The sequence below is a fragment of the Chlorocebus sabaeus genome, chromosome 23 (genome assembly GCF_047675955.1).
Source record: "Chlorocebus sabaeus isolate Y175 chromosome 23, mChlSab1.0.hap1, whole genome shotgun sequence".
NCBI lineage: Eukaryota > Metazoa > Chordata > Mammalia > Primates > Cercopithecidae > Chlorocebus > Chlorocebus sabaeus.
Window position 1 is genome coordinate 31,181,110 of NC_132926.1, and position 24,320 is coordinate 31,205,429.

The 24,320-nt window shown below is 38.1% G+C and overlaps 1 protein-coding gene and 1 long non-coding RNA gene across 3 annotated transcripts in view; one reads left to right on the forward strand and one right to left on the reverse strand.

The window, feature by feature from the left end:
• LOC119626815 (uncharacterized) overlaps window positions 1-19,913 on the reverse strand; it is a 44,741-nt gene extending 24,828 nt beyond the window's left edge. Inside the window, exons 1-3 of one of the 2 annotated variants that reach the window (XR_005242985.2) lie at window positions 19,554-19,913; window positions 10,901-10,940; window positions 5,535-6,018 (exon numbers count right to left, since the gene is read on the reverse strand). This is a non-coding gene — a long non-coding RNA (uncharacterized lncRNA). Of the gene's footprint in view, window positions 1-5,534; window positions 6,019-10,900; window positions 10,941-19,553 lie in introns of those variants that run through there. The other variant, XR_012090806.1, reaches the window with a different exon arrangement.
• A 143-nt stretch (window positions 19,914-20,056) lies between these two features.
• ZNF300 (zinc finger protein 300) overlaps window positions 20,057-24,320 on the forward strand; it is a 46,391-nt gene continuing 42,127 nt past the window's right edge. Inside the window, exons 1-3 of the mRNA XM_073010575.1 lie at window positions 20,057-20,217; window positions 20,922-21,048; window positions 21,728-21,771. Coding sequence (XP_072866676.1) covers window positions 21,015-21,048; window positions 21,728-21,771 — 78 coding nt within the window. The 5' untranslated portion in view covers window positions 20,057-20,217; window positions 20,922-21,014. The remainder of the gene's footprint in view (window positions 20,218-20,921; window positions 21,049-21,727; window positions 21,772-24,320) is intronic.

Consider the following 24,320-nt stretch of genomic DNA (forward strand, 5'->3'; position numbering starts at 1 on the left):
TTTACACTCTGTATCCAGTGTTGGTTCCTCAGGGCCTCAACACAACTTTTGTCCCTTTTAGGCCATTAGTTGTATTTTCAAAAGGAGTAAGGCTAAGTTTGGGGGAGATGGAGAAGTAACATTAAAGAGGCTAGTTAGTTGAAGGACTTAAGAATAATTTAAAAACCGTATGTTTGATAGGCTGGGGGTGGTGGCTAACGCCTGTAATCCCAGCACTTTGGGAGGCTGAGGCAGGCAGATCACTTGAGGTCAGGAGTTCAAGACCAGCCTGACCAACATGGAGAAACCCCATCTCTGCTAAAAATACAAAATTAGCCGGGCATGGTGGCGCATGCCTGTAATCCCAGCTACTCAGAAGGCTGAGGCAGGAGAATTGCTTGAACTCAGGACGCAGAGGTTGTGGTGAGCCGAGATTGTATCACTGCACTCCAGCCTGGGCAACAAGAGCAAAACTCCATCTAAAAAACAAAAAACAAAAAACAAAAAAAAAACATATGTTAGATAATGGACAACAATTGCAGATTTATTTTATCAAGGTCTTGATAGGATAAATAGAATGCTTTAGGTAAAAATATCTGGCAGAAACATTTAAGAAGATCTAAAGAATCAAATGAATAAATCCAACTAGAACAATAGAAGAAGAGGGAACGTTGGCCTCATTTTGGCTAACGTAAGTGGGAACAGAGAAAAATAAGAAATATAAAAACATTTTTCAAATGTTAAGGAAAAACAAACTAGGGAGAAATTAGCTACTGGAATATTTTATTTAGGGAAATGACATAAGCTAACTTGAAAATTAACAGGATTCCTCTAGATGTTATGTGGGAAATGCACTTTTGGAGAACATGTTTGAAAAGCAGGGAGACTAGTTAGTAATCTGTTACACTCATTCATTCAAGAGCTGATGATGGCTTCGAATAGGTGGAATCTGTAGAGGAAATGAATGGTGATCATATCTGGAGTGTATTATTGAGACCTTCATGGTAAGAAGCTTGATGAACCTGCTGAGTTACCCAACACAGAGAAAATCAGAAAGCAGAATACACTCAAAGGAAAATGAGACAATCCAGTGAAATTAAAAAAGTGATGAGGAAACGGAAATGAGACCATGTGAGTGTGGGGTTGCCCAAGTTCAAGTAGGGGCAAATTTGAGGATAGACGACAATAAATATAATTATTGCTAATCTTTTTATGGTGTTAATTATGTGCTAGGCACACAAATGTTTTACATATAAATTCTTTCAAATCTCATTGCAACCTTATGAGTTAGATACTACTTTTATTTTTGTTTTATAGATGAGGAACTGAAGTATAAATGTTAGTAACCTACCAAAATTCATACATCTATTGTGTGAATAGTGCTGGAGCTGATATTTAAACCAGGCAGTCTGATTTGAGTCTGTGCTCTTAACCACTATGTAATACACTAGTATAGTTACCAGAAAGTACATCAGGATGTAGGTAATTACTTAGAAGTATGAGTGGAGGCTTGGTTTTGGTCAATATCGGTAGGAACAGAGGGCAAGGTAGAACACTGTCTGCAGGAATTAAGGAGAGAATGGGAAGTGTGATTGTTGAGTAGAAATTAATTATCTGAAGCACTTTAAAAGAAATAAAATAGAGGATAATAAATTAGAATAAAATGATGGCTCCAACAAATATGGGGTCTAAGATTTGGAGATGTATTTACCAAATACTTGAGGATATTAAATAATGATGTTAAATTGTTTTGGGGGTGATAAGGACCCTATTTAAAAGATACCATTACCTATTAGAGATTTATACTAATATTTATTGATGGAATAAGATCTCAGGAATTTGCTTCAAAATGATGTGAAAAGAATGGAGAGTAAGTGAGTGGAGAACAGATGAAATATTGGCCTTAGGTTGATAGTTGTTGAAGCAGAGTGACGGGCACACAGAGGTTTATCATACTCCTTTGTAGGCTTAGGTATATGTTTGAAATTGGCTTTGTTTGTAGTGGATTGAATAGCCTCCCCCAAATATTCAGGTTTATTCAAAACCTCAGAATGTGTCCTTGTTTGAAAATAGGGTCTTTGCAGATGTTATTCGTTAAGGATCTTGAGATGAAATCATCTTGGGTTTAGTGTGGGACCTAAAAACAATTATTTGTGTCCTTATAAAAAGGGGGAGAGGATGCAGAGGCTCAGAGAAAATGGCCATATATAGACTGAAGCAGAGATTGAAATTATGCAGCTACAAGTTAAGACATGCCTGGGGCCACCAGAGGCTGGAAGAGGAAGAGTATTCTTTCTTAGAGCTTTCAGGGGGAGCATGGCCTTGATGACTCCTCTCAATGTCCTAAATGAAATTGATAGGAATCATGGACAGAATACACCTAAAGAGGCCAGTTTCACTCTCTAAAAGCCTTGCAAGGAAGAGCATTCATGTGGGAAGCCGATTCAGGGCAATGGTGCTCAAGTAGATAAGGAGTTATGTCAAATATTGACAATTATTCCCAAAGGTCCAAGGCCTTTAAAAAAGTCCTGTAGAATATTTCTCAAAGATGCTGATATGGTTTGGATCTATGTGTCCAGCCAAATGTCATGTCCAGTTGTAATCCTCAATGTTGGAGGTGGGGCCTGGTGGGAGGTGATTGGATCAGAGGGGCAGTTTCTCATAGTTTAACACCACCACACTTGGTCCTATCATCACGATAGTGAGTTCTCATGAAATCTGTAGATGTCTATTAGGCCCACTTGGTCCAGAGCTGAGTTCAAGTCCTGAATATCCTTGTTAATTTTCTGTCTTGATGATCTGTCTAATATTGACAGTGGGGTGTTAAAGTCTCCCACAATTATTGTGTGGGAGTCTAAGTCTGTTTGTAGGTCTCTAAGAATTTGCTTTATGAATCTGGGTGCTCCTGTATTGGGTGCATATATATTTAGGATAGTTAGCTCTTCTTGTTGCATTGATCCCTTTACCATTATGTAATGCCCTTCTTTGTCTCTTTTGATCTTTGTTGGTTTAAAGTCTGTTTTATCAGAGACTAGGATTGCAACCCCTTTTTGCTTTCCATTTGCTTGGTAAATATTCTTCCATCCCTTTATTTTGAGCCTATGTTTTTATTAGAGATGGGGTTTCACCGTGTTAGCCAGGATGGTCTCGATCTCCTGACCTCGTGATCCACCTACCTTGGCCTCCCAAAGTGCTGGGATTACAGGGGTGAGCCACTGTGCCCAGCCCAGTTTTAAAAATAATTTCTATTTCTTTGTTGATATTCTCTATTTAATGTCACATTGTCATCAGACTTTACTTTTTTTGTTGGGTTCCTTCACTTGTTTAATCATGATTTTATTGAATTATCTGAATATATTTATACTAGCTGCATTATTATTATTATTATTATTATTAATAGTCAGTGGAGATGAGGTCTCACTATGTTGTCCAAGCTGGACTCAAACTCCTGGGCTCAAGCAATCATCCCACCTTACCCTTCCAAGTAGCTGGAACTAAAGGTGCATGCTACTACTCCTGTATATAATAGCTGCTTTGAAGTGTTTGTCTGCTGTGTTCAAAATATAGACTCTTTCAAAGGCATTTTCTGTTGTCTCCTTTTTCTCCTGCATAGGAATCACACTTTTCTGTCTCTTCACATATTTCATATTTATTTTTGTTGAAAACCAGACATTTTAGAGAATGTGTTGTAGCAGTCCAGATACTGATTCTCTCCCCCAGGAGCTTGTTGTTTTTATTTTTTACTTGCATATGTGTTTAGTGGTTTGGCTGGACTATTTTAATAATGTTTGTTTCCCTGTAGTATACAGCATCTTTTATACTTCTGTTACTTTTCCGATAGTGCAGCCTTGGGTGTGGACAGTTATCCTGTGATGATAGCAACTTTTAATAGAGCTCTCTATGACTATCTCTTTCCCTGATCTCCCTGTTAAGCTATCTGCATCTCTTGGTATCACACCTAGCTTTTGGCTTCCACTAATTGTTCGATCATTGCCTCATTGTTTTTGTCAGTGCCCTAAGGCACAAAGTGTTCCACAGTTTAATATAATTAAATTCAGGTTCTTACAAGAGTAGTCTTTGAGGCCCATTCTTGAGGTTTGTTCTGACTCCGGGAGGGCTTAGATGTTTCCCTCACCCCCTCAATCTGTCTGGTAAACTTCTATCTGGGCTTTAGCTTGCTCTCATAACACTATCAGCTTCCTCTTAATTGCTTACAATTAAAATACCTATTATATTTGAAAGTACCCTCATGCTTGAACTTCCCCACTCAACTGTTCCAAATACAATCAGTTCCTTGGGGAAAGCTTCAAAGTTCCTCTCTGTTCTTATAGTCTTCCTCTCTCTGTCTGGGCAAACCTACATGCCAGTTCTCTGGAGATGGAGTCAGGGACAGTGGCCCCCTTCTCTTGGCATGATACCTCTGCTTTACTAGCAGAGCACTGGGTGGGGGCAATAGCCTCTGGTCTTCTTGACTTGCTTCTCCTGGCATGAAAACTCTGCCCTAACAGTGAGCTAAGGCAAGTAGGTCTCCAGTATTCTTGGCTTGTAACACATGGGGTAGAGCCTCTGCTTTAGGAGTGGAGGCTGGGAAGAGAAACAGCTCCATTGTTTTTTGATTTCTGAGACAGGGTCTCATTCTGTTGCCCAAGCTGGAGTGTAGTGGCATCATCTCAACTCACTGCAGCCTTGATCTCCTGGGCTCAAGCAGTCCTCCCTCCTCAGCCTCACAAGTAGCTGGGACTATAGGTGCACACCCCCATACCTGGATTTTTTTTTTTTTACTTTTGTAGAGACAAAGTCTGGCTATGTTGCCAGAGCTGGTCTTGAACTCCTGTGCTCAAGCAATCCTTCACCTTGGCCTTCCAAAGTGCTGGGATTATAGGTGTAAGACATTGTGCTTTGTGAGAGCCCTATTCTTGCCTACAATAAAGCTTCTGTAACACAGAGCTAAGAGAATGAGAAAAGTTGGAGGCCTGCCCATCACAGAAAGATGCCACAGTTCTAGACTGGAAAATGAGAAAGAAGGAGCCCTGTTTCTTGGCTACATCTCCTTGGAATGAAGCTTTCATCTTGCTGAGCTATGGGTGGGGGAAGAGGAGACTGTGGCTTAAATGCCACAGAATCTCAAAGTTCTTACCAAGATTTATTGGATTTTCTTAAATAATTTCTTTTTTTCATTTTGAAACATAATTTTTCTCTTTCCAGTTTCCCATTTTTTCTAAAGACAAATCATGGTAGGACGAACTTGCTTTATTATACTTGGCCAGAATATTTGTATAAGGTGTAGCAAGAATAATTATTTTTCATATAGGTTTTTTAAATTGCCTTTGATGGAACTTTGTTCCATAGAAGGAATCTCAGATAAGACTTTTTTTTTAAGCTGAGCCCAGCCATGGATTTATACCATCAAATACCTATGAGTTGGGTAAATTCCTCTCCTTTTGAGGTCCTATGATAACTTGGGGCTCCTTAGCCTGTCAGAAAGTGACATTCTTTACTTACCACAAATCAGGAACCCTGTAGAGGAACTGTATAGGTAAGGTATGAGGCTAGTTTTCCCAAGGGGCTTTTATTGGCTCTATAAATCAAGTTTGAGTCCTTACATGAAAGCACACCATTCCAGTCAAAGCCTTGGTAAAATAAAGTTTCTCCAATAGTGTCCTGTTGCAAAAGAAAGCATTCTTACTGTGCTTGTGCAAATAACTAAATTGTTATAAGTTAAGAATACTGACAAATAGTTTCCAAATTCTGGAGAAATCAGGTAAAGAGAAATATGCTCCACGTTTTGTTCTTAGGAGCATATTAATTTGTTAAAAGCTGTCAATAGCTTAAAAAAAGTTTCCTCAACTCTGAAAAAACAAAACAAAGGATCAGCAACATTTTAGGCAAAAAGTAAAAAAGATTACTTTGGTCTTCTATTAGTTCAGTCTATGCAGTTAATTCCTGTTCTGCTTGATAGTCATGAACATTTCAGCTCTCCATGAGTCCTGAAAGGTTTTCCTCTATTCTCGTATCACAATCTCCAAAGTTATCAGAACCCTGCATTCAAGAACACCTGTTAGAATTTTATAGGTGATAATAAAACCACCTTCTAAGAAGGACCAAAACAAGACAACAATTGTTCATGAATGACAAAAAGTTTTAGGCAACCATAGTCAAAGAAATGATTGACAAGGAAATCTGTTACCTCTGTGGCAAACAATAATTTAACATGACAATTATATCTGTTAACATACACTAAAAGTCATATCAGAATTATAGGAGTTTCCTATAATTGTATAGGAATTATATAAATGTATAATGTATGTATACAAATACAGCCCAAAGAAAGCCAAATACCATTTCATATGTGACAATGCTTCCTGTATGATTTTGATACTAAATAAGCCAAATATGTAATTTTTGGACTTTATAGAACCTAATATCTTAAAGGATTAATTACGTCAGAAAAAGACATGATTTGGGAAGTTTGTCAAATATCAAATGTTTAAAACACGTGATATCACAAAATAGGATCACAGGTCATTGTAAAATAAGTCATTTATTTAACCAAAGTGATAACTCAAGGATTTCAAAAAAGGCAAAAAGCCTTCATTGTTTGAGAGAGGAGACTTAATTTTCTAAAAAATAAGCCCTAATTAAGACAGCATGAAGCCAATTAAATTTGTTTTTCAAAATTTTATAAATGATCTATAGAATTTTAATCATCTTGGCCATAAGATGTAATTTCCATAAGCCTTTTAAACCTTTATAACCTTTATTAAGGAGTTGGTTAATACTTCAAGAAAACCTTGTTAATCTGACACAGGGGCCAATATTCCAGTGTTTCATCAGTGTGCCTTTGATATTAATGGTTAATTTGTATAGAAACTGAAGTTACTTTATCTCTCAAAACCAGCCCTTACAATCTCATCTGCCCACCTCTTCTGTGATAGTCTCTGGGCCTTGGAGGAGTTGAACAGCTTTAATTTCTGACTCTGTGTCTCATGAACACAGTGTACTTTGATTGGCATCTTCTATGGGGTCTGAAGATGAGGGTTTAACTGCTGTCAGTATTAAGATTTAGCAGGACTTGGTGTGCTTTTAGACCCAGGTTGTCAAAGCCCTTTAACTTAATGGCACAGGACTTTAAATGGACATATAGAAAGTTACAGGAATATAATAACTTTAATTTAAAAAATTTTTATCTCAGTTTTTTCTAAGCAAACCCAACTTAGTAGCAGTGATATAGAAATTATTTAGATAAAGATTAAAATCTGTTTATTAGGCCAGTCACTCAAGGCAAGAGAAAAGATCTTCTGCAGGGTGACTGCTGTTTCCTATGGGGAATATTATGTTAGAAGGAAACATTTCCTTTAGAGCTTTAATATAAAATTTTTTTTAAAGTGTCAGGCCCAAATTAGAACCTGAAGAAAAAAACTTACAGGATCTGAAAATGAGTTGAAGGACAGAGTTATTATTTCAGGCCTTTTAAGAGGGAGAGAAAGCTGAAAACAGTGAGATGCAGTAAAAGTTGAACTTTGCATAAAATAAATTATAATGTCTTGTAACTTGTTACGAGTAAAGCAATACCTTAAGAAATTTTCATAGTTTGAACCAATTACTTAGTGTATGCTTTTGTACTCAAAACCCAATTTCTAGAAAGACCATTATAATGTCTGTTTAATTATAGACAACTTGATCACATAAAATATTTTTTTTTTTTTGAGACGGAGTCTTGCTCCCTGGCTGGAGTGCAGTGGCCGGATCTCAGCTCACTGCAAGCTCCGCCTCCCCGGTTCCCGCCATTCTCCTGCCTCAGCCTCCCGAGTAGCTGGGACTACAGGCGCCCGCAACTGCACCCAGCTAATTTTTTGTATTTTTAGTAGAGACGGGGTTTCACCATGGTCTCAATCTCCTGACCTTGTGATCCACCTGCCTCGGCCTCCCAAAGTGCTGGGATTACAGGCGTGAGCCACTGCGCCCGGCCGATCACATAAAATATTTTTAAAATAAATCCTCTTATTATGACTTACACAGACCATTTATGACATGCTTGGACTTTCTGGTTTGCCCTGAACATCCCTCTTTCTTAAACAACTAGTCATTTTATTCTAGGTCAGAGTTTCCCATACAAGATTCTAATATAAAATTATTTTTCTTTAAACTTTCTTACCAAAAAATACTTTTTTATTTCTACACCTTTCTTTATATCTCTCTTATTTCCTGGTTCCTTTTGCCTTGTTTTACATATAACCTTTAAAAAAAACTTTGAATTAGACAAAAATTATTCACCTTTTAAAAAATGACATATTTTTAAAAAATGTTTCCCTACAATATAATTTTATTGAAAATACTCAATAATGAAATATCTATTACTTAATTTAATATAACTTTAGATTCTAAATTATGACAAGTTTATCTGCAAGTATTTATCCCATTACATTTACCTATTTTAATTGTTTACCTATATTATGAAAACTGCTATAGTCATCATTTAAATCATCATCATTTTGAAAGCACCATTGCAAAATCATAACTGAGACAGTGAAAAAGATCTGACCTAACTGACTCCATCTGGCTTCTAACCTCCAAGGTGTCATTGTTCATTCCTGGGTGTACGCCATACCAACTTTGAGAGGAATGTAGTTTATAGTTTAGCTTTGAAACAAAGATGATAACAGTCCTTTCCCAAAATAAACCCCCTTCCTGCCTGTGGACTAGACTGCCTAAAGCCTCAAAATTAGAAGTTATGGTTATTTTACTAAATAATTCAAGATTTAACTACATTCATTAAACCAATATCAATGTCTTATTTATTAAAAATTACACAAGCAAATATTCTGTTTTGAGCTAGGTGTATAGTTTTGTAACCCCTATGCCAAATTTTGATACTTTATAGTATTTGGCAAGGATAAGTATGAAATTGCTTGATCAATGAATGCAAACAAAAAAATTTATACAGGCAATTATTAAGACATTTCTCATATTACTTTACCAATAATTTTAAAGCTAGCTTATTCATTAAAGATTTTCCTTAAGGTACATTAACTTGAAAAAGCATTTGACTAGTCTTTCCTTCTTCTGATAAAATATTTGATTTAAGCATTTTTGTTTTTCTTTAAGCTAACTGGAACTCTTTTATATATTTTTAATAGTGAAACTATGTATACAACACATAAATACATAGATGTTTTATTAGGCATACTGATAGAAGTACAACTTATAGATTCATAAGACCTACTTTTTTTTCTCCATAGACTTGCAAATTCTTGATAACCTGTTTCATTACCCTGGAAGTTGTCAGATAAATAGCCCTAAATCTGCATATTGAAGGAAACTACCTTCAGGTGAACAATCAGATAGCAAAATCTGCATCTCAAGGTACAGAGAGAAAAAGTCTGGTGGTGCTAGAGGGAGATTAAAGATGTATGCTAAATCAAACATAAAATTATAGAAATCAATCACAGGATTCTATAAGAAGACCAATTTTATTTAGATAGGGACTACCTATCTTTTAACTGGGATCTCTAATCTCTGGGCAGAGACCACACTGAATCCTGGGTTTTCAAAAAGGGAGAACTAGTATGAAGCTAGACCATGTGATGCTTTTACAGTGCACTTAAATTTTTTTTTAAACAAACACATTTCTAAGTGTCTAAACTATACTCTTCCTTAAAAACCCAAGAGTAGCCTCTGTGCAATAACAATTTTAGTAAAAAAAAATTAGGTAACAGAATACAAAAGCAACCAGTTTAAGAGCTGAGATAGGCCAGGCATGGTGGCTCATGCCCATAATCCCAGCACTTTGGGAGGCTGAGGGGGGTGGATCACCAGATGTCAGGAGTTTGACACCAGCCTGGCCAACACAGTAAAACCCTGTCTCTACTAAAAATACAAAAATTAGCCAGACTTGGTGGCAGGTGCCTGTAATCCCAGCTACTCGGGAGGCTGAGGCAGGAGAATTACTTGAACCTGGGAGGCAGAGGTTGTAGTGAGCCGAGATCACGCCATTGCACTCCAGCCTGGGTGACAAGAGTGAGACCTCCTCTAAACAAAAACAAAAACAAACAAAACTGAGATGAACTTGTCTGTTTACACTCTTGGGGTTCCATAAGGAAAAACAAAGATTTCTCCTCAAAAGGAAGTCTGGTGCCTTCTCCATTTTCTTCAAGGAATCCCAGGCTGTTATAAACTGTTTTAGGTTCCTCATGCAGCAGAGGGTGCAAGAGAAAGGAAAGACAGCAGAAGTAAACAAAGAAAACATAATTCAGTCAAATGAGAAGTAAAAAGTTTTGCTCAACAAAGACAAGGTCCTAGGAGAGGAAAAACAACAAAAATATGAAGGCCTTTTAAATACAAACACGCACACACACACACATATACATACATATCTTGGATGTTAGCTTTTAATTAAGCTGACTTTTAACCACTGAGCTCCTTTAAAAAATATTTTTAAATCTCATTACCATATTTCAGCTAGGACAAATTGATGCCATTTAAGAAGTATCAGGTATCAAACCTGAGCTTGACTTAAGAACCAAACCCAGGCTGGTGAAAAAAAACAAGGCATAACCTTAGCTATGGAATTGTAGCCTGGGAGACAGCCATTGCTTTTTTGGTTTCAGCTGGCTAGCAAAACAGTGGCCTTGTTATGTAAATAAAGCCTTTTTTGTGGGAATTTAGCCACTTTAAAGGCTTTGTTCCCCATAATTTGGAACTTTTCTTTGGATTTGATCAAGTCGGATACAGTTGGTCAAACTCAATGGGAAAAAGATTGAAACAACAACAACAAAAACAGAAACAAACAACAAAAAAAGCTAAGCAAAACAATCACACAAGTTAATATGATTATTGAGCGCTCTAATAGTAAGACGAAATTAAGATCAGCTGGTTGTTAATCTTAACTTCAGCCAAGACAAACCCCAATTCATTTAGTTACCTAGGGATGGGTCTCAGACCGAAGACTGCTTTCTACCATCCTGGGAGCAGAAAAGAAAAAAAAATTGTCTTCCCTGTTAGAAGTTAGCTTAAACTCCATAAAGGAGTTACCTGCCTTCCAAAATCATGGAAGTGGGAAAACTTGCCTTCCTTGTGTTGGAAGCTAGTAAAATTTCAAAAAAAGAAGTTGTACAGCAAAATTAACTTTGGATCTTGATGAAATTTTGGGATATCAGGGATTATGCATTATCAGAGATAAATGCAGTCAGATAGCCATTTATCTCGGTGATCAGAGGGATGACTTTGAATAGAATGGGAGGCAAGTTTGCCCTAAGCAGTGTTTAGCATGACTTTTCCCTTTAGCTTGTTGATTTTTGGGCCCCAAGATTTATTTCCCTTTCACACCCCCAATGTGACTATATTTGGAGACAGGGTCTTTAGGAGGTAACTGACAATAAATGAGGTAATAAGAAGAGAAACCAGTGAGCTCACTCTCTCTGTCAAGTGAAGACACAAATAAACCAACACTCCTGGCACATCATTGATCTTGAACTTCCTCTCTGCAATACTGAGAGAAAATTAATTTCTGTTGTTTAAGCTGCCCAGTCTGTCATATTTTGTTATGGTAGCCTGAGCAGACAAAAACAATCACCTATGTCTAAAAGACCGAGTGGGGGCCTGGTGCGGTGGCTCACACCTGTAATCCTATCACTTTGGGAGGCCGAGGTGGACACATTGCCTGAACTCAGGAGCTCGAGACCAGCCTGCACAACACGGTGAAACCCTGTCTCTATTAAAATACAAAAGAAATTAGTCGGTTGTGGTAGCATGCGCCTGTAGTCCCAGCTACTCAGGACGCTGAGGCCGAAGAATTGCTTGAACCCTTGAACCTGGGAGGCGGAGGTTGCAGTGAGCCGAGATTGCGCCACTGCACTCCAGCCTGGGCGACAGAGCAAGACTCCATCTCTACAAAAAAAAAAAAAAAAAAGACTGAGTGGGGCGACTAGCCTCCCACCCTCGCCAAGTTGTAATGGAGAAGGCTGGGTATGGAGTCAGGAGTTTCATCCCTATTAGGGGTAAAGAGTCCTTCTTCATCCATGATGTCACTGGAGACCAAGAGAAGACCTTAGACTTTCTCAACCATCCTGTAGTAATGCCCCCTCTTTTCCCATTGGGGTAGTGTCAGAGAATCCTGGGGTAATGGAGAGAAAGGACTTTCACCACTGCCTAACAGTAATGAGGCTCCTCCCCTGACAACACCAGCACAGGCCACATGGAGTGGAGGCAGTAACACAGTACTCCTACCCCTACCAGCCAGTGGAGAACTAGTGGGGAGCTGAAACTCCCATTCCCCGAGAAGTAATGAGGAGGGCTCCTCACCTTGGGCATCAATGGAGGCTGAGTGGTAAACTGGACTCCTACCTATACCTGAAAGTAACAATGTGGTGTCACCCCCACTTCCTCTGCTGGAGTGCTGTCACAGGAAGCCAGCAACCACAGAAGGATTAATTAAAATCAGGTCTCATAACATAATACACAAAATGTCCAGGTTTCAATTTAAAAAACATTCATAAAAAGCCAGGAAGATCTTACACTGAAGGAAAAAAGATAATCACTAGATGCCAATCAAGATGACAGAGATATTAAAATTATCTGACAAAGACTGTTAAGCAGCCGTTGTAAAAATGCCTCAGTGAACAATTACAAGCATGCTTGGAACAAATGAAAAACAGAACATCTCAGCAAATAAACAGAAGATATAAAGAAAAACAAAATGGAAATTTTAGAATGGGAACATATAATAACTAAAAATTTAAAACTCAGTGAATGGACTCAATAGCAGAATGGCAGGAGAGGGGACAGAATAATATCAGTAAGTGAAAGAACAGTAGAAATTATGCAGTCTGAACAACAGAGAGAAAATAGAAGAAAAGAAAATAGAACAGTGCCTCATGGAAATGTGGAACTATATCAAAATATCTTACATTCATGTCTTTGGCATTCATGATGGAGAGGAGGATGAGGCTAAAGAAGTATTCAAAATAATAATGGCTGAAAATTTCCCAAATTTGGCCAACCCCCACCCCAAACTTAGAAATTCAAGAAGCTGAGTGAATCCCAAACAAGATAAAATGAAAAGAAATCCATGCCAAGAAACATTGCAGTCACATTTCTAAAAACCAAAGGCAAAGTAAAAATCATGAAAGCTGCCAGAGAGAAACAATGCATTCCATATAGTAGAAATAGAATTCGAATGAGAGTTGATATCTCCTCAGAAACCATGGAGGCCAACAGGAAGTAGCACAATATTTTTCAAGTGCCGAAAGAAACCTGTTACGCAAGGTGTGATGTTAGCAAGATGGTGGTGTAGGATTTTCCAGAGCTTGTCCCCTTGCAGAAACATCAATTTGAACAACTTTTTATTCATGAAAATGCCTTCACAAGAGCTAAGGATGACAGCACCTGGGTGTAGCACAGAATAAGAAAAGATGCCTTGAAGAGTGTAGGTTGGAGAGTTTTACATTACTCAAGTCACCCTTCCCACAAGGCAAGGCAGTGAGGAGAGAGATACCCTCTTTGTAGGGGAAGGAGAGTGAAGTGAGCACCCAACTTTGCCATGGACCCCAGCATCAGGCCTGTCCCAGTGAATCCTGCTGCCAGGCCAGCTCTAGGCTCCAGGCTGGCCCTTTGGCCCCAGACGCTAAGCAGGCTCCCCTGGCCCCAGGCTTGAAGCTCACCCCAGAACCAAGACAGGCCCTGCAGCCCCAGGCTCTAGGCTGCCCCCTGCAGACTCAAGTTCCAGGTCTGCCCAGCACCAGGTTGGCTAGAAATCTACAGTAAATGTTAGACTAAATGAAGAATTATTAGAACCATGTTCATTGGTCCTTTAAAGGCATGAACAAGACAAATATTGTCATTGTCATTGCTACAATTCAGCGTGTGCTGAAATTATAACCAAAGAAAAAAAAGAAGAAAAAAACCCAAGAAAATGAAATAATAGATACAATTATTGGAAAGAATGAGAAAAAAAACTATTTGTTCATTCTCACATTTATACCAAAAATGTGAGAAAAATTCATTTAAATAGAAAGGACCAAAACCTAATACAGGTTTTAGTACAGTGGGAGTTCAGTAGTTTTAGCACAGTAGCAGGTAAATTATTTTCATTTTTTTCCTGTTACAGCAAAAAGTAGAAACTCTTTGATCAAATAATTTCATTGTTAGAAGTTTTTTCTATGAATATACTTATTAAAATACTCCAAAATATATGTTTTTTTCACATCAGTTTATTAAAAAAAAGAAATAATCTCAAAGTTAATTGTTAGGAGACTTGTTAGATACATCTATATCATAGGATGCTATGAGGCCATTAAAAATGACGTGAATCCATAAATGGTGCCATGCAATGCTCTTTGAGATACAAGAAATAGTAAGCTACAGAACAGAATTATAGAATGGTCCATTCTATAAAGGATATGTTTTCTGGAAAATTATATCGAAAAATGTGGAAACAATGTTAATTTGAGGGGAATCTTGGGCTTGAGAGTGAAGATAGAGAAATGCTTTCTGTCTTTTTTTTTTTTTGAGACGGAGTCTTACTCTGTCACCCAGGCTGGAGTGCAGTGGCCGGATCTCAGCTCACTGCAAGCTCCGCCTCCCGGGTTTATGCCATTCTCCTGCCTCAGCCTCCCAAGTAGCTGGGACTACAGGTGCCCGCCACCTTGCCCGGCTAATTTTTTGTATTTTTTTAGTAGAGACGGGGTTTCACCGTGTTAGCCAGGATGGTCTCGATCTCTTGACCTCGTGATCCACCCATCTTGGCCTCCCAAAGTGCTGGGATTACAGGCTTGAGCCACTGCGCCCGGCCGAGAAATGTTTTCTAATTTTCACTTTTTAAAAAAATTTCACCACTGATCAGAAGGTGTTTATTTATTTAATTTTTTGAGACAGGATCTCACTCTGTCGCCCAGGCTGGATTGCAGTGGCACCATCAAGGCTCACTGTGACCCTTCTGCCTCAGTCTCCCGAGTATCTGGGACTACCGGCATGTGACAACATGCCTGGCTAATTTAAAAAAAATTTTTTTAGAGATGGAATCTCCTTATGCTGCCCAGGCTGGTCTCAAACTCCTGGGCTCAAGCAATCCTCTAGCCTCAGCCTCCCAAGGCACTGGGATTATAGGCATAAGCCACCATGCCTGGCCTATTTTTATTTCTGATTGTATACCTTTTCGTACAGGTCAGAAGTTTTAAAATGTATTTAAAAATCAATACCTTTGCTTCATGCCAGCAGTAACTTATTAGAAAATATTAATAATTAAAATTACTTATTTCACAGCAGTTAACATAAACCACAAAAGACGTAGGAATAAACCTTACCAGAAATGTCCAAAACTGGGATGAAGAAAAGGTCAAAATTCTACCAAAGGACATAAAATAAGACATGAATAAAAGGAAAGATGCTTCATATTACTGGAAGGAAAGTCTCTGGGCCATGTGTTGTAGGAAGGACCCAGTGGGAGAAGAATGAATCATGGGGGCAGTTTCCCCCATACTGTTCTTGTGGTAGTGAATAAGTCTCATGAGATCTAATGGTTTTATAAGGGGAAACCCCTTTTGCTTGGCTCTCACTTCTCTTGTCTGCCACCATGTAAGATGTGCCTTTCACCTTCCACCATGATTATGAGGCCTCCCCAGCCATGTGGAACTGTGAGTCAATTAAACCTCCTTTTCTTTATTAACCCTCTTGGTAATTTCTTTATAAATTACCAAGTCTCAGGTATGTCTTTATCAGCAATGTGAAAATGGACCAATACATGTCTGCATTCATTCCCTGTTATTTCATCTTGGCCAGAAGCAATAGTTTGGAATTATTTTCTAAAATTTAATTTTGTTTTATAATTATGTAAATTTTTTGTGGTTCTCAAGTAAAATAAACAGAACATGGTACATTCAAAGGACAGTGGGTACTATTTCTGTCCCTTCTGTCTTATTACCTTCTTAGGAAGTGTCTAAGATGACCACCAATGATCCCCACTTCCTGGTATTCATGACCTTGTGTAGTCACTTCCATATAAGTAAGTAGCTTTTAACCAATAGAATATGGCAACATTGAGGGGATATCCTCTCATGATTAGATTATAAAAGACTGTGACTACCATCTCCCTTATAGACTCTTTCTCTTGCCTCCTTAAATCAGCAAGTTTCCACGTTAGAGCGTTCTGCATGGCAAGGCACTGTGAGTGGCTTCTAGCCAGCAGCTATCAAAGAAGTGAATACCCTCAGTTCAATAATTCTTGAGGCACTGAATCCTCCCAAAATCATATGATTGAGCTTGGAAGTGGATCTTTCTCCAGTTGAGCCTTCAAATGAAAGCCTATCCTTGGATGATAACTTTATTATAGATTTGTGAGAGACCTTAAAGCAGAGAAACTAGATAATTTGTCAACTTCCTGACCCACAGAAACTGTGAGACAACAAATGTGCATTTTTATGCCACTACATTTTGGGGTTATTTGCTACATTTTCATAGATAATACCACCCTTTATAGATAATGTTTTATTTGACGATTTATTTTTCCATTATTCATTTTTAATTTTTAAGGTAAGTATATATTTAGTTGATCTTCATTATTCACAAATTCTGCATCTGCAAATTCACCTACTTGCTAAAATCCATTTATAACCCCAAAATCAATACTCACAGCACTTTTGCAATTATTTGCAGACACACACAGAGTAGCAAAAATGTGTCATCTCATGTGCACCTTCCCAGTTGAGTTAGAACTCTGGCTTGAGGTATTGAGACGACCAGAGGATAGAGACAGAAGGGGCAGCATGGTAATGTACAAGAAGCTGCAGCTGTTAATGGAGTGACATTAGGCAAGTTATTTAACACTTCTAAACCTCATTTTCTCTTTTGTAAAATAAAATAAAATCTGCCCAGGATAAGTTGTTTTTAGGATTATTTTATATATACATATATATTCTCAGCTGGGATTTCATTTTACAAAATAATATTTTTTATATATATATAATTTTATTCTTCCCCTGGAAGCAGTGGTTCAGTACTTGCTAATCCAGGGCTTATGATGACTTTATAGAACATAACTGGTGTAAATAAAAAGGACTAGGGAAAGGGGTCACTTCATTTGTTTCTCACTGCAACTGTTTATATATATGCTATGCACATATATAATAAATACATATTCATTCACTTTTATGTTAAAAATGGTAATAGCAAATATTTTCATTTTTCCACTTCATGTTTTTTACGTATTGTATCCTTAATATAATTAATGTCAGGATACATATTATATCCTGAAATTCACTTCATGTTAGTACAGAAAGATATTTCTCCCTCCGTCTCTCTCTCCTCCAATTCCTCTCACATACACATACACAGCTAAGTAGTACTGTTTTAAATGTTTGTGTTATCTGCTGTCCTTTGGTATTAAAAACAGTTTTGCAATAAATAATCTTTTGGCTATTTTTTTTCTGCTGGTAAATCTTTGGGATATATTCTTCAAGTGGGGTTTCTGAATCATAGGGTAAAAATTACGTAGTGCTGTGGTTTTAGAGATATGTCCATACATTCTTTGATAATCCTCCCCTTAAGAGGTGGAGCTCAATTCCCATTCATTTGATTATGGGCTGGCTTGAGTGCCTCACTTCTAGCCAATAGAATACGGAAAAAGTAATCAGATGCCACTTCCAATTTAGGTTATAAAAAGCCTGTGGCTTCTGTTTTGTGTGTGTTCTCTCTCCCTTGACTCACTTGGTCTATACAGAAGTCAGTTATCATATCATGAAGCCGTCTTAGAGAGTGGGAAGTCACCTGCCACATCATGGAAGCAGTAAGATAGCCTAAGGAAGGGCCCACATAGTGAGGAACTGAGGCCTGTAAGCAGCCATGTGAGCAAACTTGGAAACTGATATTGCAAGGCTTGCCCACAGCTATTTGATTGAATTTGGAAGCATATCCTCCTACACTTGAGCCTTGAAATAATTGCAGCCCTGACCTATGGCTTGATTGCAACTTCAGAGACTAAACCTGAACCACCCAGCCCAGCTGTTCCCATTCTTGACTCACAGAAACTATGAGACAATACATATTTATAATTTCAAGTTGCTAAGTTTTGGGTAATTTGTTACACAGCAATAGATAACCAATACATGTAGTTTTGCTAGATATTGCCAACCCCTCTAAATAGGGGCTATAAGTTTGCTGTCCCACCAGTAATACATGATATTTCCCATGGCCTAACCAACAGTGTTCCCAAACTTAGAATAATACTTTACAAGCAAATAGATGAGAAATGGTATCACACTATGGCTTTAATTTTCTTTCATTATGAAAGGAAGAATGAAAGGAAGAAGATGTTCCTTCAACATCTTCTTTTTAAATTAGGTACTACATAAGGACAGCTTTCCATCATTCTTAAGATGAAGAACTAAAGTTTTTACAATTCCTACAAGGCTCTCCACATAGGAACAGTAGTAGAGTCTGGCCTTTTCCTGAGTCTACAAATTCCACTGGCATCACTCTTTGAGGCTGAGGATTCTGAATTAATCATTACTATATACCCTTACCACTAAATTCAGTGTCTACACTGTCTTAAGCTCAAAGCAAGAAACAAATATTGATATAACTGTGGAAGCCTAAATAGATATAAGAAGTTAAGTGCTCACAACCAACCATTTCTTACCCTCTTTGCCTTGACCAAACTTTAGTCAGACTTCTCTCCTTCCCACAGGCCCCTACATTTTGCCTTCCCCTGAGTTGAAACACCGCACTAATGCACTATGATTCAGAACATCTCCCCTTAACCGCTTATTCTGAATTCCATGACAACAGAAACAATTTCTGTAGAAATGCCCCGGTTTTGCCACCTGCACACCCCTACCTCATATCCTCCAACCTACAAAGTTCCTGCTAACCCTTCTTATTCCTCCCTATAAAAAAAAAGTCATTTTGTTTGATATTGTGATTCTTGCAGATTTGAGATTGGAGCATTCTTCCTAATGCAACAGTGTTCTTTCTGAATACATTGTCTTCTTATCTAAGTCTGCCTTTGTTTTGACATGAGAAATAAAATTGCTAAATGTAAAATTGCTGCCTGTTTCATAATATATCAAAAAGCATCACTCGTGTGAAACTTATGATTCAAAATTGTATTCATTCATACAAATGAAACATTGGTCTGTGAACATGCATTTTGCTTTTTTAAAGCTTGATGTGAGGTCTAAGTGTTAAGATAACAATTTTAATATTCTCTTTGGCTGGTTCATTTTTTTAAAATCATGTTGTTGTTGTTTCTGAAATCTAACCTTCTCAGTCTCTCCCTTATGTCCGTTCCGGTTTTCAAGTCTCTTTTCTGTCTCAATCTCTCTGTCTACCACGCTCTACCCCTTAGCTTCCCACTTCTATTCCTATGTCTGTTTTTCTTCTCTTCAGTGTCCCGTCTCTCCTCCTTTCTAGGCTTGCTCCTTTGTCCCCATTTCCCCCATTTTCTCTATGATTCTCTGCTTCTCACTGTCCCTCTCTTTGTGCCTCGGTCTCTTCTTCCCTGCCTCTTAATTTCCCTTTTTCCTTCAGTCGACCTGTTATTACTTATTACTGCAATATGAATTTCCCTTATAAGGATTCCTTACCGTTGTTATTGGCATAATTACAGTTCACAGTGATTGTTCAGCCCCCAGATTTTGTCCCTCTCTCCCACAGTGGAATCTCCCTGGAGATGACCGCACCATTCCACGCTTCCCCTCTCAGCAAATCGAATCTCCCGGCATAGGGCTGTACCATGCACAAACACGTCCATGGTACCATTTAAAATTCCTCCCCTTTCGTCAGAAGCATGCTTCCAGTAGAGGAAGGTTCACTCCAACTTCTTCTTCAATCCTCCTTGTAAAATCTGTCTGCAAAAGTGTGCACCTTACTGCTCCTTTCGTAGGCCGCCTTTCCGTCGTCTTCCCCTTCCTTCGCTGCCGCGTTGGTACAGCCCACCCTCGGGCTCAGCACCGGGCGAATCCTCCGCTAGTACGGAGACGACCGGGCTCTCAAGATGGCGGCCCCATGCGGAAACAGCCCCAGGGAGCAGCCATGTTGCTTCCTGAACAAAGCCTCTGAAGATGCGGAACGGGCAAAACCGCCCCGTACGGAACAACCCAGCCTACGGAGCCTGGTGTTGTGCTCCCGGACAGGAAGCAGGAGAGTTTGCCAATATGGATGTGACAGCGGTTCCCGTTAAGCCGTGATGGGGGTTTTGGGACCTGATAATCCAGCTGGGAGTCAGAGGCGGGATGTGTGCGGTGAAGGGTGAGTCTGTGGGATTGGTAATGGGAGGAGAGGAGCCCGTGAGGGTCAGTGGTAGGTTTATGAAGTCACTGGTGGGGGAAGTCGGTGGGATTAGTGTTGGATTTATGTGGGAGTCCAAGATGTGATTAGTAACTGGGAAGTGAGAAGTGAGGGGGTGTTTATGGGGTTAGGAATGGCGTGCAGGTGGACTGACTGGTGGGTTTAACTGGGTTCAGTGATTTACGGGGCTCTGAGGAATCAGTGATGGGAGGCTATGGACTAAATGATGGGGGCGTCCATGTATTCAGTGATGTGATGGACATGGGGGAGTTCAGTAGGGTACATAATTGCTAGGCTTGAGAATTCCGAGATTTAGATGGGGACAGTAATGGGGTCACGGTATTGTGGTGGTCAGCCACATTTTACTGGGGAAGGCCTTTACTTACGTTAAATTTCCACAGGTCATAGGCAGCTAGCTGAGTTCTTAAAGGTCAACCCCTTTTCACATCTTTTCGTAGTCTACCATTGCCCCCTAAGCATTTCTGATGGTACCCCCAACAAGACCAAACAAATAAAAGCTGATAGAATCATAATAAAAAGTTTGATTTCAGTCCTCCACTTTCTCAGTTTGTTGAAATCATTTTATATTTTATTCAAGAGACATTTATTGAGCATCTGCTGAGTGTCCAGAGATGAGTATGACTGTTTCTTTTGTTTCCTTTTAGATCTGTTTTGATACAGCCTGGGATACCCCCTATAAAATAATCTCTCTATCATGGGATCCCCCACTTCCTCTGGGCTAGTTAAGCTCTGTCTGCATGACTTGTCCTGGGACTGAGGAAAGTTTACCAGGTATGTACCTTCCTGCATTGTGGTATATTCTCTTTTTTTTCAGTCGTTCCAACCCATCACCATTTTTGTATGCAGACAATAGCACTGTTGAAAAAGAGCAATACAAATTTAAACAGAAAACATATTAAAATTAACCTTTGAGTTCATGCACATTGATTTAGCAAGAGTTTTCTGAGTTGGGGGAAAATATAAGAGGTTCTTGGAATATTGTTGGAATTCAGCTGCTGGTTCTTTTGAGGAATAGGGAATGCATGCCTCAGTTTTCCATTTGGTCATTCCCATTCTTATTGCCAAGGAGCTCCATCTTCACTTATATCTTTATATAGCTATCCATGATTATTGCCTCATGAAAATCTTATATAAATAGAATTGCTGATTCCCAGGGGGAACAATAAGTTGTTAGTAAATCAGCTGGAAACATATCTTCACATCTATCCAATTATAAACCTTGGTCAACTTCTATGTGATCATATTATAAGTACAAGAGGAGTAAAGAATGATCCCTCCTCCACATGGTGCTTGCTGATCCTTCTGTTAGGCTCAAACAACCTTATCCCACAGGGTAGCCCATTAGCTACCTGACTTCTGGTGTTAGTTGTTGCTAGACTGGTGAATGTGAAAGCTGCAGTCTGGGTTTGGTCTATGAAAAACATTCTGATCACCAGTTTTGCTTTTTCAGTCATCTGGCCTTTTGGAAAAGAGCAAAAAATGATGAAGTCCCAGGTGAGTTGCTTTTTTAAAAAAATATTTCTTCTTTGGTTTTTCATACAATCAAATGGAAAGTAAAGATAGCTAAAATCTGGATTAAGGAAAAGGTGGTAACAATAAAGATCAAGACCTCAAAAGCGTTGCTAGGTAATATGTAAAAAACCTGGCTGGAAACCATTTTTATAAATTAATGTACTAATTGTTCTGATCTTTCTTGCAGACATCATGAGTTACACGATTTGCATTTCCCTAAAGAGAAAGATAAATTTCCCATGGTAAGAAAATATTTCTTGCCATATAAGACTAAAAAAAAAATTCCTTTTTGGCTTTTACTCTAGGAGGTGGAGTGCACAGTGTCCTCACCAACACTCCTTTGGTAAATGCCACAGTAGGTTTCTTGTAGTGGTGTCTTAAAATGATCTTTTTAGAGGGGATGTATCATAATGTCTAGCCAAACTCCTTGAACCTTATTCTTGAGTGGGAGATGGCAAATTATTATCCATGGGCCAAATCCCATTCTCCAACTGTGTTTATAAACAAAGCTTTATTGGAGCACAGCCATGCTGTTTGTTTACATGTTGTCTATAGCTTTTTTCTAACTACAATGGCAGAGATGAGTAGTTACAACGGAAACCATATGGCCTGGAATGCCAAAAATATAAACTTTACTGAAAAAATTTGTTGACCTCTGCTTTCGAGGAACAAACTAATTACAGATGCTTCCTATTGTCCAGCTTTATCCACAGGTAAATTCATTAATGTAAGATAGGCACATTTTGAATGTTTTTCTAAACTATATATTTCTCTCAAAAAAAGCCATTCTTAAATGTTATTTATCTGGCAAATCTTTGGAGGGCAAAAGTTCCTGATGCTCCATATCTTTTGCTGTGCTTTCATAATTTGTAGGATTACTGTCAAGTTCAAGGCTGTTCCTTCTTTGCTCTCCCATTTTAAAAAGTTTGTATTATTTTTTCTTTCTGCCAGCATTGGCATATAAACATTTAAAATTATATAAAAGATAAAAATTTAAAACAAAGAGACCTTTAACTTAAACTCACTTTCTCCCAGGTTAACCATTGCTTCTAATCTTCCAAACCTTTTTTGATATGAATATAACTGTGATTAACTGTTTACGTGTAAAAGTACAAATGTGTGAGAATGTCTCTTATTTTCATACACTTTTCTTTTGGAAAAAGAATGTTACGGTAAACATTTTGTTCTGCAACTTGATTTTTAACTTACTGTCCACTATAGCTCTTCTGTATACATTTAGAATATCTTTCCATATCAGTACATAGAATTCTCCTTTATTAATTTATCAGATGCATAATATTTCCTTGTGGCCTGGTTGTCTGGGATTGCTTCTTCATCTTACAGATAGAGATTATAATCCTCATAGGGTTGTTGTGAGAATTGAGTAAAAACCATGCTTGAAACTATAACCGGGGCATGGTTTATACTGTATTTAAGTATCAGCTGTTATTACATCATCAGTATCATTAACATTGTCAAATCTTGAAGTCAGCTTTTGCATCAGGAGTCCTTATGTATATTTTATAGTAGAGTTTAGAGTTCTGTTGCAAAAAGACTTTTTTGTTGTTTTTGTTTTTGGATTTCAGTAGCTTTGCTTGAGAGCTGTGCTGTCTAACATAGCAGCCATCAGTCAAATGTGGTTTCTGAACACTTGCAATTGGCTAGTTTGAATTGAGACATGTTGTGTTAAGTCCATACCAGATTTCAAAGTTATATTTCCAAAAAACTCACAAGTAGTTTTTAAGGATTGATTACATGTTGAAACAATATCTTGAGTAATATATTGGAATAAATATATATTATTGAAAATAATTTTTGAATGTGGTTCCTAGAAAATGTAAACTTACTCTCTGGTTAGCTTTATATTTCTGTTACACAACACTGCTTTGAAGGAGAATGGATTTTTTAATTAGCCCAATACATCCAACTGCTGTGGCTAATTAGTTGATTAATTGCTTCTTCCTTCAGGAAGAGGGCTGTATATTAGTTCCCTACCATCCAGAAGTGAAGTCGTTTTTACACATATCCTTCTTTTCAGCCTGTAACACCTACTTCCCTTTCATTTCTTCCATCTCTTAATTGTACTTCCATTTCTGCAGGGACCCGAGCTGTAAAAATGGTTTCTAGTTGACAAAAGTATAATTTTCCACTGATTATGTACTATATTTTTCTCAAAATTAAGAAATTTATACCTACTTATTATATTGAAGCATTTGGGTATCATTAATAAAGCAAAATCAGAATGTTAGAATGATAATATCTATGAATTTACCTCTCAGAATGGATTTCCTCTGTATTCCAGATTTATTATCTTTCTTATGTTACTTTTCTTCAGATTAAAAAAATGTAGACTAATACACAAAACAGTTTTTAACTAAACATGAGTTTTTGTTTTTTCTTTATAATCATTATTCATTTCTTTTTAACAAACATTTCTTAAGTACCCAGTTTATGTCATATGCACTGGCTAGCTGTTGAATATCCTGAGCAGATTTAGGTATAGTTTTCTTCTGGGAGGACTGCAGAGAAAA